The sequence below is a fragment of the Salmo salar genome, unplaced genomic scaffold (genome assembly GCF_905237065.1).
Source record: "Salmo salar unplaced genomic scaffold, Ssal_v3.1, whole genome shotgun sequence".
Taxonomy (NCBI): Eukaryota; Metazoa; Chordata; class Actinopteri; order Salmoniformes; family Salmonidae; genus Salmo; species Salmo salar.
The window spans coordinates 1-16,139 of record NW_025546989.1 but is presented as its reverse complement, the minus strand read 5'-3'; the positions used below and the strand labels follow the sequence as shown (position 1 = coordinate 16,139).

At 49.8% G+C, this 16,139-nt stretch overlaps 1 protein-coding gene across 1 annotated transcript; it reads right to left on the bottom strand.

The window, feature by feature from the left end:
• Window positions 1-775: 775 nt before the first annotated feature.
• LOC123731680 (keratin-associated protein 4-7-like) lies at window positions 776-5,838 on the bottom strand (the record flags this gene model as incomplete). Its single annotated transcript, XM_045711074.1, has 6 exons — window positions 776-841; window positions 953-1,003; window positions 3,395-3,499; window positions 3,831-3,920; window positions 4,610-4,669; window positions 5,764-5,838. Coding segments are annotated over 6 exons (447 nt in total), but the record flags the coding sequence as incomplete, so codon positions are not given.
• Between the last annotated feature and the right edge of the window lie 10,301 nt (window positions 5,839-16,139).

The following is a 16,139-nucleotide window of genomic DNA, read 5'->3' as shown; positions in this document are numbered from 1 at the left end:
CCAGACACACCTGCTCCAGACATACCTGCTCCAGACACGCCTGCTCCAGACAAACCTGGTCCAGACACACCTGCTCAAGACACACCTGCTCCAGACACACCTGCTCCAGACACACCTGCTCCAGACACACCGGCTCCAGACAAACCTGGTCCAGACACACCTGCTCAAGACACACCTGGTCCAGACACACCTGCTCCAGACACACCTGCTCCAGACACACCTGGTCCAAACACACCTGGTCCAGACACACCTGGTCCAGACACACCTGCTCCAGACACACCTGCTCCAGACACACCTGCTCCAGACACACCTGGTCCAGACACACCTACTCCAGACACACCTGGTCCAGACACACCTGCTCCAGACAAACCTGCTCCAGACACACCTGCTCCAGACACACCTGGTCCAGACACACCTGGTCCAGACACACCTGCTCCAGACACACCTGCTCCTAACACACCTGCTCCAGACACACCTGCTCCAGACACACCTGCTCCTGACACACCTGCTCCAGACAAACCTGCTCCTAATACACCTGCTCTAGACACACCTGGTCCAGACACACCTGCTCCAGACACACCTGCTCCAGACACACCTGGTCCAGACACACCTGGTCCAGACACACCTGCTCCATACAGACCTGCTCCTAACACACCTGCTCCAGACACACCTGCTCCAGACACACCTGCTCCAGACACACCTGGTGCAGACACACCTGCTCCAGACACACCTGCTCCAGACACACCTGCTCCTGACACACCTGCTCCAGACACACCTGCTCCAGACACACCTGCTCCATACACATCTGCTCCAGACACAACTGCTCCAGACACACCTGCTCCTGAGACACCTCCAGACACACCTGCTTCGAACAGACCTGCTCCAGACACACCTGCTCCTAACACACCTACTCCATACACACCTGCTCCAGACACACCTACTCCTGAGATACCTGCTCCAGACAAACCTGCTCCTGAGACACTTGCTCCAGACACACCTGCTCCTGAGACACAATGTCCAGACACACCAATTCCAGACACACCTGCTCCAGACACACCTGCTCCTGAGACACCTGCTCCAGACACACCTGCTCCATACACACCTGCTCCTGAGACACCTGCTCCAGACACACCTGGTCCTGAGACACCTGCTCCTAAGACACCTGCTCCAGACACACCTGGTCCTGAGACACCTGCTCCTAAGACACCTGCTCCAGACACACCTGCTCCAGATACACCTGCTCCAGACACACCTGGTCCTGAGACACCTGCTCCTAAGACACCTGCTCCAGACACACCTGGTCCTGAGACACCTGCTCCTAAGACACCTGCTCCAGACACACCTGCTCCAGACACACCTGCTCCTGCGACACCTGCTCCAGACACACCTGCTCCATACACACCTGCTCCTGAGACACCTGCTCCAGACACACCTGGTCCTGAGACACCTGCTCCTAAGACACCTGCTCCAGACACACCTGGTCCTGAGACACCTGCTCCTAAGACACCTGCTCCAGACACACCTGCTCCAGATACACCTGCTCCAGACACACCTGGTCCTGAGACACCTGCTCCTAAGACACCTGCTCCAGACACACCTGCTCCAGATACACCTGCTCCAGACACACCTGCTCCAGACACACTTACTCCAGTCACACCTGCTCCTAACACACCTGCTCCAGACACACCTATTCCAGACACACCTACACCAGACACACTTGCTCCTAACTCACCTGCTCCTAACACACCTGGTCCAGACACACCTGCTCCTGAGACACCTGCTCCTGAGACAAATGCTCCAGACACACCTGCTCCAGACACACCTGCTCCAGACACACCTGCTCCTGACACACCTGCTCCTGACACACCTGGTCCAACACACCGGCTCCAGACACACGTGCTCCTGACACACCTGCTCCTGACACACCTGGTCCAGACACACCTGCTCCAGACACACCTGCTCCAGACACACCTGGTGCAGACACACCTGCTCCTGAGACACCTACTCCTGAGACACCTACTCCAGACACACCTGGTCCAGACACACCTGCTACAGACACACCTGCTACAGACACACATGCTCCAGACACACCTGGTCCAGACACACCTGGTCCAGACACACCTGCTCCAGACACACCTGCTCCTGACACACCTGCTCCAGACACACCTACTCCAGACACACCTGCTCCATACACACCTGCTCCATACACACCTACTCCAGACACACCTACTCCAGACACACCTGCTCCATACACACCTGCTCCAGACTCACCTGCTCCAGACACACCTACTCCAGACACACCTGCTTCTAACAGACCTTCTCCAGACACACCTGCTCCAGACACACCTGCTCCAGAGACACCTGGTCCTGAGACACCTGCTCCTAAGACAACTGCTCCAGAAACACCTGCTCCAGATACACCTGCTCCAGACACACCTGCTCCAGACACACCTACTCCAGACACACCTGCTCCTAACACACCTGGTCCAGACACACCTGCTCCAGACACACCTGCTCCTGACACACCTGCTCCTGACACACCTGGTCCAACACACCTGCTCCAGACACACGTGCTCCTGACACACCTGCTCCTGACACACCTGGTCCAGACACACCTGCTCCAGACATACCTGCTCCAGACACACCTGGTGCAGACACACCTGCTCCTGAGACACCTACTCCTGAGACACCTACTCCAGACACACCTGGTCCAGACACACCTGCTACAGACACACCTGCTACAGACACACATGCTCCAGACACACCTGGTCCAGACACACCTGGTCCAGACACACCTGCTCCAGACACACCTGCTCCTAACACACCTGCTCCAGACACACCTACTCCAGACACACCTGCTCCATACACACCTGCTCCAGACACACCTACTCCAGACACACCTACTCCAGACACACCTGCTCCATACACACCTGCTCCAGACACACCTGCTCCAGACACACCTACTCCAGACACACCTGCTTCTAACAGACCTTCTCCAGACACACCTGCTCCAGACACACCTGCTCCAGAGACACCTGGTCCTGAGACACCTGCTCCTAAGACAACTGCTCCAGACACACCTGCTCCAGATACACCTGCTCCAGACACACCTGCTCCAGACACACCTACTCCAGACACACCTGCTCCTAACACACCTGGTCCAGACACACCTGCTCCAGACACACCTGCTCCTGACACACCTGCTCCTGACACACCTACACCAGACACACTTGCTCCTAACTCACCTGCTCCTAACACACCTGCTCCTAACACACCTGGTCCAGACACACCTGGTCCAGACACACCTGCTCCTGAGACACCTGCTCCAGACACACCTGCTCCAGACACACCTGCTCCTGACACACCTGGTCCAACACACCTGCTCCAGACACACCTGCTCCTGACAAACCTGCTCCTGACACACCTGGTCCAGACAAACCTCCTCCAGACACACCTGCTCCAGACACACCTGGTGCAGACACACCTGGTCCAGACACACCTGTTCCAGACACACACTGCTCCAGACACACCTGGTCCAGACACACCTGCTCCTGACACACCTGGTCCAGACACACCTGCTACAGACATACCTGCTCCAGACACACCTGGTCCAGACACACCTGCTCCATACACCACCTGCTCCAGACACACCTGCTCCTAACACACCTGCTCCTAACACACCTGCTCCAGACACACCTACTCCAGACACACCTGCTCCTGACACACCTGCTCCTGACACACCTGGTCCAACACACCTGCTCCAGACACACCTGCTCCTGACACACCTGCTCCTGACACACCTGGTCCAGACACACCTGCTCCAGACACACCTGCTCCAGACACACCTGGTGCAGACACATCTGCTCCAGGCACACCTGCTCCTGAGACACCTGCTCCTGAGACAAATGCTCCAGACACACCTGCTCCAGACACACCTGCTCCAGACACACCTGGTCCAGACACACCTGCTACAGACACACCTGCTACAGACACACATGCTCCAGACACACCTGGTCCAGACACACCTGGTCCAGACACACCTGCTCCTAACACACCTGCTCCAGACACACCTACTCCAGACACACCTGCTCCATACACACCTGCTCCAGACACACCTACTCCAGACACACCTACTCCAGACACACCTGCTCCATACACACCTGCTCCAGACACACCTGCTCCAGACACACCTACTCCAGACACACCTGCTTCTAACAGACCTGCTCCAGACACACCTGCTCCAGACACACCTGCTCCAGAGACACCTGGTCCTGAGACACCTGCTCCTAAGACAACTGCTCCAGACACACCTGCTCCAGATACACCTGCTCCAGACACACCTGCTCCAGACACACCTACTCCAGACACACCTGCTCCTAACACACCTGGTCCAGACACACCTGCTCCAGACACACCTGCTCCTGACACACCTACACCAGACACACTTGCTCCTAACTCACCTGCTCCTAACACACCTGCTCCTAACACACCTGGTCCAGACACACCTGGTCCAGACACACCTGCTCCTGAGACACCTGCTCCAGACACACCTGCTCCAGACACACCTGCTCCTGACACACCTGGTCCAACACACCTGCTCCAGACACACCTGCTCCTGACACACCTGCTCCTGACACACCTGGTCCAGACAAACCTCCTCCAGACACACCTGCTCCAGACACACCTGGTGCAGACACACCTGGTCCAGACACACCTGTTCCAGACACACCTGCTCCAGACACACCTGGTCCAGACACACCTTCTCCTGACACACCTGGTCCAGACACACCTGCTACAGACATACCTGCTCCAGACACACCTGGTCCAGACACACCTGCTCCATACACCACCTGCTCCAGACACACCTGCTCCTAACACACCTGCTCCTAACACACCTGCTCCAGACACACCTACTCCAGACACACCTGCTCCTGACACACCTGCTCCTGACACACCTGGTCCAACACACCTGCTCCAGACACACCTGCTCCTGACACACCTGCTCCTGACACACCTGGTCCAGACACACCTGCTCCAGACACACCTGCTCCAGACACACCTGGTGCAGACACACCTGCTCCAGACACACCTGCTCCTGAGACACCTACTCCTGAGACACCTACTCCAGACACACCTGGTCCAGACACACTTGCTACAGACACACCTGCTACAGACACACCTGCTCCAGACACACCTGGTCCAGACACACCTGCTCCAGACACACCTGGTCCAGACACACCTGCTCCTAACACACCTGCTCCAGACACACCTGCTCCAGACACACCTGCTCCAGACACACCTACTCCAGACACACCTACTCCAGACACACCTGCTCCATACACACCTGCTCCAGACTCACCTGCTCCAGACACACCTACTCCAGACACACCTGCTTCTAACAGACCTGCTCCAGACACACCTGCTCCAGACACACCTGCTCCAGACACACCTGGTCCTGAGACACCTGCTCCTAAGATAACTGCTCCAGACACACCTGCTCCAGATACACCTGCTCCAGTCACACCTGCTCCAGACACACCTACTCCAGACACACCTGCTCCTAACACACCTGGTCCAGACACACCTGCTCCAGACACACCTGCTCCTGACACACCTACACCAGACACACTTGCTCCTAACTCACCTGCTCCTAACACACCTGCTCCTAACACACCTGGTCCAGACACACCTGCTCCTGAGACACCTGCTCCAGACACACCTGCTCCAGACACACCTGCTCCTGACACACCTGGTCCAACACACCTGCTCCAGACACACCTGCTCCTTACACACCTGCTCCTGACACACCTGGTCCAGACACACCTTCTCCAGACACACCTGCTCCAGACACACCTGGTGCAGACACACCTGGTCCAGACACACCTGTTCCAGACACACCTGCTCCAGACACACCTGGTCCAGACACACCTGCTCCTGACACACCTGGTCCAGACACACCTGCTACAGACATACCTGCTCCAGACACACCTGGTCCAGACACACCTGCTCCATACACACCTGCTCCAGACACACCTGCTCCTAACACACCTGCTCCTAACACACCTGCTCCAGACACACCTACTCCAGACACACCTGCTCCTAACTCACCTGCTCCTAACACACCTTCTCCTAACACACCTGGTCCAGACACACCTGCTCCTGAGACACCTGCTCCTGAGCACCTGCTCCAGACACACCTGGTCCAGACACACCTGCTCCTGACACACCTGGTCCAGACACACCTGCTACAGACATACCTGCTCCAGACACACCTGGTCCAGACACACCTGCTCCAGACACACCTGCTCCAGACACACCTGCTCCTAACACACCTGCTCCTAACACACCTGCTCCAGACACTCCTGCTCCAGACACACCTGCTCCATACACACCTGCTCCAGACACACCTGCTCCTGACACACCTGGTCCAGACACACCTGCTCCTGAGACACCTGCTCCTAACAGACCTGCTCCAGACACACCTGGTCCAGACACACCTGCTCCTAACACACCTGCTCCAGACACACCTGCTCCAGACACACCTGCTCCAGACACACCTGGTGCAGACACACCTGGTCCAGACACACCTGGTCCAGACACACATGCTCCTAATACACCTGCTCCAGATAACCTGCTTCAGACACACCTGGTCCAGAATCATTATTATGGCTAGTGTATGTAGGGAGCGGCAGGTAGCATAGCAGTTAAGAGTGTTGGGTCAGTAATTGCAAAGTTGCTTGTTCGTATCCCCGAGCCAAGCAGGTGATACATCTGTCGATGTATCCTTGAGCAAGGCACTTAACCCTAATTGCTCCTGTAAGTCACTCTGGATAAGAGTGTAAAAAAATTTAGGGATGCATGCATGCTCGTGATGGGGGAAAAATCAATTCAGTTACATATCGGGATGGTCTTTTTGACAATATCTTCTTTTTAAATAGGGAGCCATTCTGTTTTCAGCACATTTATTTCCATGACTGATCAAAACTCGTTGTTTTCTCATGGCTCTGTCTGGTCCCTCTGCAGCAGACATATGGTGAGCAATGTGTTTGGAACATCGAATCGCAATAAAAATCACAGTATTGAATCACAATACATATAGAATACGGAGTATTGTGATAATCGTAAGTACCGACACACACACACACACAGCCAGGTCAAGGGGTCAGCAGAAAGCCCCCATCCCACCACGATATGGGCTAGAGCGACCCCTCACCTTCCCCTAATTCTCCCTCTCACCCCTCATTCATCCATCCTCCCCTCCCTGCACTCCTCCTCTCAGCTGTCATCCCTCACTCCGTCTCTCTCTAAATGCCTATTGAGCGTGTTGACTCTTTTTCTGTCCCTCTCACAAATGTGCCTGTCAGTCATTCACCAATACTCTTTGTCTAGTATCTGACCCGGCTCTACCAGGCTCTCACCACATCTAATGCTGTTACACCACATGGACAGAAAGACCTATAGACCTATATATCTGTTAACCTCCTTATTATTAATCCAAGACCAATCCCATGTGTTCTCTTGTCTCATTGTTACTGATGTTCTAGACCATTCCATGTGTTCTCTTGTCTCATTGTTACTGATGTTCTAGACCATTCCGTGTGTTCTCTTGTCTCATTGTTACTGGTGTTCTAGACCATTCCGTGTGTTCTCTTGTCTCATTGTTACTGGTGTTCTAGACCATTCCGTGTGTTCTCTTGTCTCATTGTTACTGGTGTTCTAGACCATTCCGTGTGTTCTCTTGTCTCGTTGTTACTGGTGTTCTAGACCATTCCGTGTGTTCTCTTGTCTCATTGTTACTGGTGTTCTAGACCATTCCGTGTGTTCTCTTGTCTCGTTGTTACTGGTGTTCTAGACCATTCCGTGTGTTCTCTTGTCTCGTTGTTACTGGTGTTCTAGACCATTCCGTGTGTTCTCTTGTCTCATTGTTACTGGTGTTCTAGACCATTCTGTGTGTTCTCTTGTCTCATTGTTACTGGTGTCATAGACCATTCCGTGTGTTCTCTTGTCTCATTGTTACTGGTGTTCTAGACCATTCCGTGTGTTCTCTTGTCTCATTGTTACTGGTGTTCTAGACCATTCCATGTGTTCTCTTGTCTCATTGTTACTGGTGCTCTAGACCATTCCATGTGTTCTCTTGTCTCATTGTTACTGGTGTTCTAGACCATTCCGTGTGTTCTCTTGTCTCATTGTTACTGGTGTTCTAGACCATTCCGTGTGTTCTCTTGTCTCATTGTTACTGGTGTTCTAGACCATTCTGTGTGTTCTCTTGTCTCATTGTTACTGGTGTTCTAGACCATTCCGTGTGTTCTCTTGTCTCATTGTTACTGGTGTTCTAGACCATTCCGTGTGTTCTCTTGTCTCATTGTTACTGGTGTTCTAGACCATTCCGTGTGTTCTCTTGTCTCATTGTTACTGGTGTTCTAGACCATTCCGTGTGTTCTCTTGTCTCATTGTTACTGGTGTTCTAGTCTTGCTTTGTCAAACTCATGGGACTATTTAACTGTGTGGTTAGAGATCTGGCTGAGTAAGAGACTTCTGATGTTCCATTCACTTGTCCAGTGATTTTTTTGTCGACATTTAGAAAGTTTGCACAGAAAATAGATTTGAGAAAATGTCCTGCTATGGTGCGTTTCCAATTAATTGTCTTGTGTTGATAAAAACAGCTGGACGTAATGATGTCACACCTTTAACATTTTTTTTGTTTGTTGCAGAAACCTAGAATATCGAATAAGAATGTGGTTGAAGTGTTTATATTATCTTATTCGACAAATTGTGCATTAATAAATTGGCGACAGCCTGTATTCCCCTCCCACCTATCTGTTTTAATTGGTCGACAGCCTGTTTTCCCCTCCCACCTATCTGTTTTAATTGGTCGACAGCCTGTTTTCCCCTCCCACCTATCTGTTTTAATTGGTCGACAGCCTGTATTCCCCTCCCACCTATCTGTTTTAATTGGTCGACAGCCTGTTTTCCCCTCCCACCTATCTGTTTTAATTGGTCGACAGCCTGTTTTCCCCTCCCACCTATCTGTTTTAATTGGTCGACAGCTTGTATTCCCCTCCCACCTATCTGTTTTAATTGGTCGATAGCCTGTATTCCTCTCCCACCTATCTGTTTTAATTGGTCGACAGCCTGTATTCCACTCCCACCTATCTGTTTTAATTGGTCGTAGCCTGTATTCCCCTCCCATCTACCTGTTTTAATTGGTCGATAGCCTGTTTGCCCTACCACCTATCTGTTTTAATTGGCGACCGCCTGTATGCCCTCCCACCTATCTGTTTTAATTGGTCGATAGCCTGTATTCCCCTACCACCTATCTGTTTTAATTGGTCGACAGCCTGTTTGCCCTACCACCATCTGTTCCATGTCTCTGGTAGCCAGCGTAAGCCAGCACTGATAGAATTCAAGACTTGACTAATATTTGCCATATTCTAATCATTCTCATGTGCCTTCTTATTTCCATCCCACATGTCACAATGATAATTGTTTTCTGGCATGGCTTTTGTGGAATGAACCTGGATGAATGGGAACCTGCCTGGTGTTGCTGGACTTCTGACTGATTTGAACTCTGTTCACACCATAGAGATAGAGTTCAAACATACGTGGTATTTATTTTCAATAATCCCCCTTTCTGTGAGCTGTCTCTCCTACTCTTATCCCATTGCTTCTCTCCCTGTGTCCTTCTGGCTTCCCTTTTCGATTTTCTCTCATAGTTATTCTCACAGCTCGTCCCCCTGAGGGAAGCTCCTGTATGCCTCTCGGCTCGGTAGACCTGAGTAGAGTAAAGATATTTCTCCCACTGTGACAATACATTGTTTTGTGTTTTTTATACCACTGTGAAAGTCGATTCTTGTTGTTTACTGAGTCTGTTACTGTGTCACAGAGCTAAAGTATTTGTGACTGTGTACCACAATGTACATTCCTCCGTATCACTAACCACACTAGATTTATGGACATTAGGGTTTATTTATGGTTTATTTGGTTGTTGATTCGGGTCGTAATTACGGTTTATCTCTCCCTGACCTACACCAGGACAAATACCCCTCTCTGTGATGTGAAGCAGAATGAGATGGCATAATAGCTTGTTAAATTGCCTGGTGGAATCAATGGTGAGGGATGAGGGGGTGAAAGGGTGGTAGGTTCTGGCCTTGGCCTTTAATCTCTCTCTCTCTCTCTCTCTCTCTCTCTCTCTCTCTCTCATCATGACCATAAACCCACTGTTAGACCAGATGATGTACTCTCTTAGCCACCTCTGATTGGAATTACTGTCTAATTGCATGGAAAGTTTCTATACTGCCCCAAACAAATGGAGTTCTCTCTCCTCTTTATCCCTCTCTCTGGCCCCTTCTCTCTCTCCATCTTGCTCCCTTTCTCTCTCCCTCCACCTCATTACTCATGTGTAATTACACTGATAGATGATTGGCTGATCACAAAGCTGGAGCTGTGAGCTGCATCTGTGTATGGGCTCTGATTGGAATGTCTGGTGATTGGAATGTATCTCTTTATGGTGATTGGAATGTCTCTCTTTACGGTGATTGGAATGTCTCTCTTTATGGTGATTGGAATGTCTCTCTTTACGGTGATTGGAATGAGTCTTTAAGGTGATTGGAATGTCTCTCTTTACGGTGATTGGAATGTCTCTCTTTACGGTGATTGGAATGTCTCTCTTTACGGTGATTGGAATGTCTCTCTTTAAGGTGATTGGAATGAGTCTTTACGGTGATTGGAATGTCTCTCTTTACGGTGATTGGAATGTCTCTCTTTAAGGTGATTGGAATGTCTCTCTTTATGGTGATTGGAATGTCTCTCTTTACGGTGATTGGAATGTCTCTCTTTACGGTGATTGGAATGTCTCTCTTTAAGGTGATTGGAATGTCTCTCTTTAAGGTGATTGGAATGAGTCTTTAAGGTGATTGGAATGTCTCTCTTTACGGTGATTGGAATGTATCTCTTTACGGTGATTGGAATGTCTCTCTTTATGGTGATTGGAATGTCTCTCTTTAAGGTGATTGGAATGTCTCTCTTTATGGTGATTGGAATGTCTCTCTTTAAGGTGATTGGAATGTCTCTCTTTAAGGTGATTGGAATGTATCTTTAAGGTGATTGGAATGTCTCTCTTTACGGTGATTGGAATGTCTCTCTTTATGGTGATTGGAATGAGTCTTTAAGGTGATTGGAATGTCTCTCTTTATGGTGATTGGAATGTCTCTCTTTACGGTGATTGGAATGTCTCTCTTTATGGTGATTGGAATGTCTCTCTTTACGGTGATTGGAATGTCTCTCTTTACGGTGATTGGAATGTCTCTCTTTAAGGTGATTGGAATGTCTCTCTTTGAGGAAAAGATCATGATCATTAGAAAGCAAATTAATGACTCCTCTTTAAATCTGCGTATTTCTCCAAAGCTCCGTTGTCCTGAGTCTTCACAACTCTGCCAGGACCTAGGATCAAGGGAGACACTAAAGTGTTTTAGTACTATATCGCTTGACACAATGATGAAAATAATCATGGCCTCTAAACCTTCAAGCTGCATACTGGACCCTATTCCAACTAAACTACTGAAAGAGCTGCTTCCTGTGCTTGGCCCTCCTATGTTGAACATAATAAACAGCTCTCTATCCACCGGATGTGTACCAAACTCACTAAAAGTGGCAGTAATAAAGCCTCTCTTGAAAAAAAGCCAAATCTTGACCCAGAAAATATAAAAAACTATCGGCCTATATTGAATCTTCCATTCCTCTCAAAAATCTTAGAAAAAGCTGTTGCGCAGCAACTCACTGCCTTCCTAAAGACAAACAATGTATACGAAACGCTTCAGTCTGGTTTTAGACCCCATCATAGCACTGCGACTGCACTTGTGAAGGTGGTAAATTACCTTTTAATGGCATCAGACCGATGTCCTCGTGCTCCTAGATCTTAGTGCTGCTTTTGATACCATTGATCACCACATTCTTTTGGAGAGATTGGAAACCCAAATTCGTCTACACGGACAAGTTCTGGTCTGGTTTAGATCATAACTGTCGGAAAGATATCAGTTTGCCTCTGTGAATGGTTTATCCTCTGATAAATCAACTGTAAATGTCGGTGTTCCTCAAGGTTCCGTTTAGGACCACTATTATTTTCACTATATATTTTACCTCTTGTGGATGTCATTCGAAAACATAATGTTAAATTGCACTGCTATGTGGATGACACACAGCTGTACATTTCAATGAAACATGGTGAAGCCCCAAAATTGCCAGTGCTAGAAGCCTGTGTTTCAGACATAAGGAAGTGGATGGCTGCAAACTTTCTACTTTTAAAATCGGACAAAACAGAGATGCTTGTTCTAGGTCCCAAGAAACAAAGAGATCTTCTGTTAAATCTGACAATTAATCTTGATGGTTGTACAGTCGTCTCAAATTAAACTGTGAAGGACCTCGGCGTTACTCTGGACCCTGATCTCTCTCTTGAAGAACATATCAAGACTGTTTCAAGGACAGCTTTTTTCCATCTACGTAACATTGCAAAAATCTGAAACTTTCTGTCCAAAAATGATGCAGAAAATTAATCCATGCTTTTGTTACTTCTAGGTTGGACTACTGCAATGCTCTACTTTCCGGCTACCCGGATAAAGCACTAAATAAACTTCAGTTAGTGCTAAGTACGGCTGCTAGAATCCTGACTAGAACCAAAACATTTGATCATATTACTCCAGTGCTAGCCTCCCTACACTGGCTTCCTGTTAAGGCAAGGGCTGATTTCAAGGTTTTACTGCTAACCTACAAAGTATTACATGGGCTTGCTCCTACCTATCTTTCCAATTTGGTCCTGCCGTACATACCTACACGTATGCTACGGTCACAAGACACAGGCCTCCTAATTGTCCCTAGAATTTCTAAGCAAACAGCTGGAGGCAGGGCATTCTCCTATGAGCTCCATTTTTATGGAATGGTCTGCTCTACCCATGTGAGAGACGAGACGCAGTCTCAACTTTTAAGTCTTTATTGAAGACTCATCTCTTCAGTAGGTCCTATGATTGAGTGTAGTCTTGCCCAGGAGTGTGAAGGTGAACGGAAAGGCTCTGGAGCAACGAACCGCCCTTGCTGTCTCTGCCTGGCTGGTTCCCTCTCTCCACTGGGATTCTCTGCCTCTAACCCTATTACAGGGGCTGAGTCACTGGCTTACTGGTGTTCTTCCATGCCGTCCCTAGGAGGGGTGCGTCACTTGAATGGGTTGAGTCACTGACGTGGTCTTCCTGTCCGGGTTGGTGCCCCCCCTTGGGTTGTGCCGTGCGCGGAGATCTTTGTGGGCTATACTCAGCCTTGTCTCAGGATGGTAAGTTGGTGGTTGAAGTTATCCCCTCTAGTGGTGTGGGGGGGCTGTGCTTTTGGCAAAGTGGGTGGGGTTATATCCTGCCTGTTTGGCCCTGTCCGGGGTATCATCGGATGGGGCCACAGTGTCTCCTGACCCCTCCTGTCTCAGCCTCCAGTATTTATGCTGCAGTAGTTTATGTGTCGGGGGCTAGGGTCAGTCTTATATCTGGAGTATTTCTCCTGTCTTATCCGGTGTCCTGTGTGAATTTAAGTATGCTCTCTCTAATTCTCTCTCTTCTTTCTTTCTTTCTCTCTCTCGGAGGACCTGAGCCCTAGCACCATGCCTTAGAACTACCTGGCATGATGACTCCTTGCTGTCCCCAGTCCACCTGGCCGTGCTGCTGCTCCAGTTTCAACTGTTCTGCCTGCGGCTATAGAACCCTGACCTGTTCACCGGACGTGCTACCTGTCCCCGACCTGCTGTTTTCAACTCTCTAGAGACAGCAGGAGCGGTAGAGATACTCTCAATGATTGGCTATGAAAAGCCAACTGACATTTACTCTGAGGTGCTGACTTGTTGCACCCTCGACAACTACGGTGATTATTATTATTTGACCATGCTGGTCATTTATGAACATTTGAACATCTTGGCCATGTTTGTCTGTTATAATCTCCACCCAGCACAGCCAGAAGAGGACTGGCCACCCCTCATAGCCTGGTTCCTCTCTAGGTTTCTTCCTTGGTTCTGGCCTTTCTAGCCACCGTGCTTCTACACCTGCATTACTTGCTGTTTGGGGTTTTAGGCTGGGTTTCTGTACAGCACTTTGAGATATCAGCTGATGTAAGAAGGGCTATATAAATACATTTGATTTGATATCTTTATGGTGACTGGAATGTACTCTCTCTTATGGTGATTGGAATGTCTCTCTTTACGGTGATTGGAATGTCTCTTTACGGTGATTGGAATGTCTCTCTTTACGGTGATTGAATTGTCTCTCTTTGTGTGATTGGAATGTATCATTATTGTTATTGGAATTTCTGGTGATTGGAATGTCTCTTTTATGGTAATTAGAATGTAATAATGTTTTTGGAATGTCTGGTGATTGGAATGTCTCTCTTATTGGGGATTGGACTGTATTATGGGATTGGAATGTATCACTCCTCTCTATCCTCTAGTAGAGCTAGCCCAACTCCTCTCTATTCTCTAGCAGAGCTAGCCTAACTCCTCTCTATTTCTGTAGAGCTAGCCTAACTCCTCTATCCCTATAGAGCTAGCCTAACTCCTCTCTACCTAGTAGAGCTAGCCTAACTCCTCTCTATCCCCTAGTGTAGAGCCAGCCTAACTCCTCTCTATACCTCTAGTAGAGCTAGCCTAACTCCTCTCTATCCTCTAGCAGAGCCAGCCTAACTCCTCTCTATCCTCAGCAGAGCTAGCCTAACTCCTCTACCTAATAGAGCCAGCCTAACTCCTCTCTATCCTCTAGTAGAGCCAGCCTAACTCCTCTCCATCCCCTAGCAGAGCCAGCCTAACTCCTCTCTATCCCTAGCAGAGCCAGCCTAACCCCTCTCCATCCTCTAGAGAGCTAGCTAACTCCTCTCATCCAGCAGAGCCAGCCTAACTCCTCTCATCCTCCAGCGGCTAGCCTAACTCCTCTCTATCCTCTAGTAGAGCTAGCCTAACTCCTCTCTATCCCCTAGTAGAGCTATCCTAACTCCTCTCTATCCTCTAGTAGAGCTAGCCTAACTCCCTCTCTATCCTCTAACAGAGCTAGCCTAACTCCTCTCTCATCCCTAGTAGAGCCAGCCTAACTCCTCTCTATCCCCCAGCAGAGCCAGCCTAACTCCTCTCTATCCCTCTAACAGAGCCAGCCTAACTCCTCTCAATCCTCTAGTAGAGCCAGCCTAACTCCTCTCTATTCTCAGTAGAGCTAGCCTAACTCCTCTCTATTCTCAGTAGAGGTAGCCTAACCCCTCTCTATCCTCTAGTAGAGCTAGCCTGAACTCCTCTCTATCCTTAGTAGAGCTAGCCTAACTCCTCTCTATCCTCTAGTAGAGCCAGCCTAACTCCTCTCTATCCTCTAATAGAGCTAGCCTAACTCCTCTCTATCCTCTAGTAGAGCTAGCCTAACTCCCTCTATCCTTTAATAGAGCTAGCCTCAACCTTCTTATCCTCTAGCAGAGCTAGCCTCAACTCCTCTCTATCTCTAGCAGAGCCAGCCTAACTCCTCTCTATCCCCCAGCAGAGCTAGCCTAACTCCTCTCTATCCCCCAGTAGAGATAGCCCACCCTCCTCTCTATCCTCTAGCAGAGCTAGCCTACCCCTCTCTATCCCAGCAGAGCCAGCCTACCTCCTCTCTATCCCCCAGTAGAGCTAGCCTAACCTCCTCTCTATTCTCCAGCAGAGCTGAGCCTAACTCCTCTCTGTTCCTCAGCAGAGCCAGCCTAACTCCTCTCTATTCCCCAGCAGAGCCAGCCTACCCCCCCTCTCCCATCCTCTAGCAGAGCTAGCCCACCTCCCTCTCTATCCTCTAGTAGAGCTAGCCTACCTCCTCTATCATCCTCACAGTAGAGCTAGCCTACCTCCCCCCCTATCCTCTAGTCAGAGCTAGCCAACCCCTCTTCCCTCCTCCACAGAGTTAGCCTCACCTTCTCTCTATCCTCTAGCAGAGCGACAGCACTAACTCCTCTCTATTCTCTAGTGGAGGTAGCCTAGCCTCCTCTCTATCCTCTAGTAGAGCTAGTCTAACTCCCTCTCCCTCCTTTCTAGTAGAGCTAGCCTAACCCCTCTCTCTATTCTCTAGCAGAGCCAGCCTCCACCTCCTCTCTATTCTCTCAGCAGAGCTAGC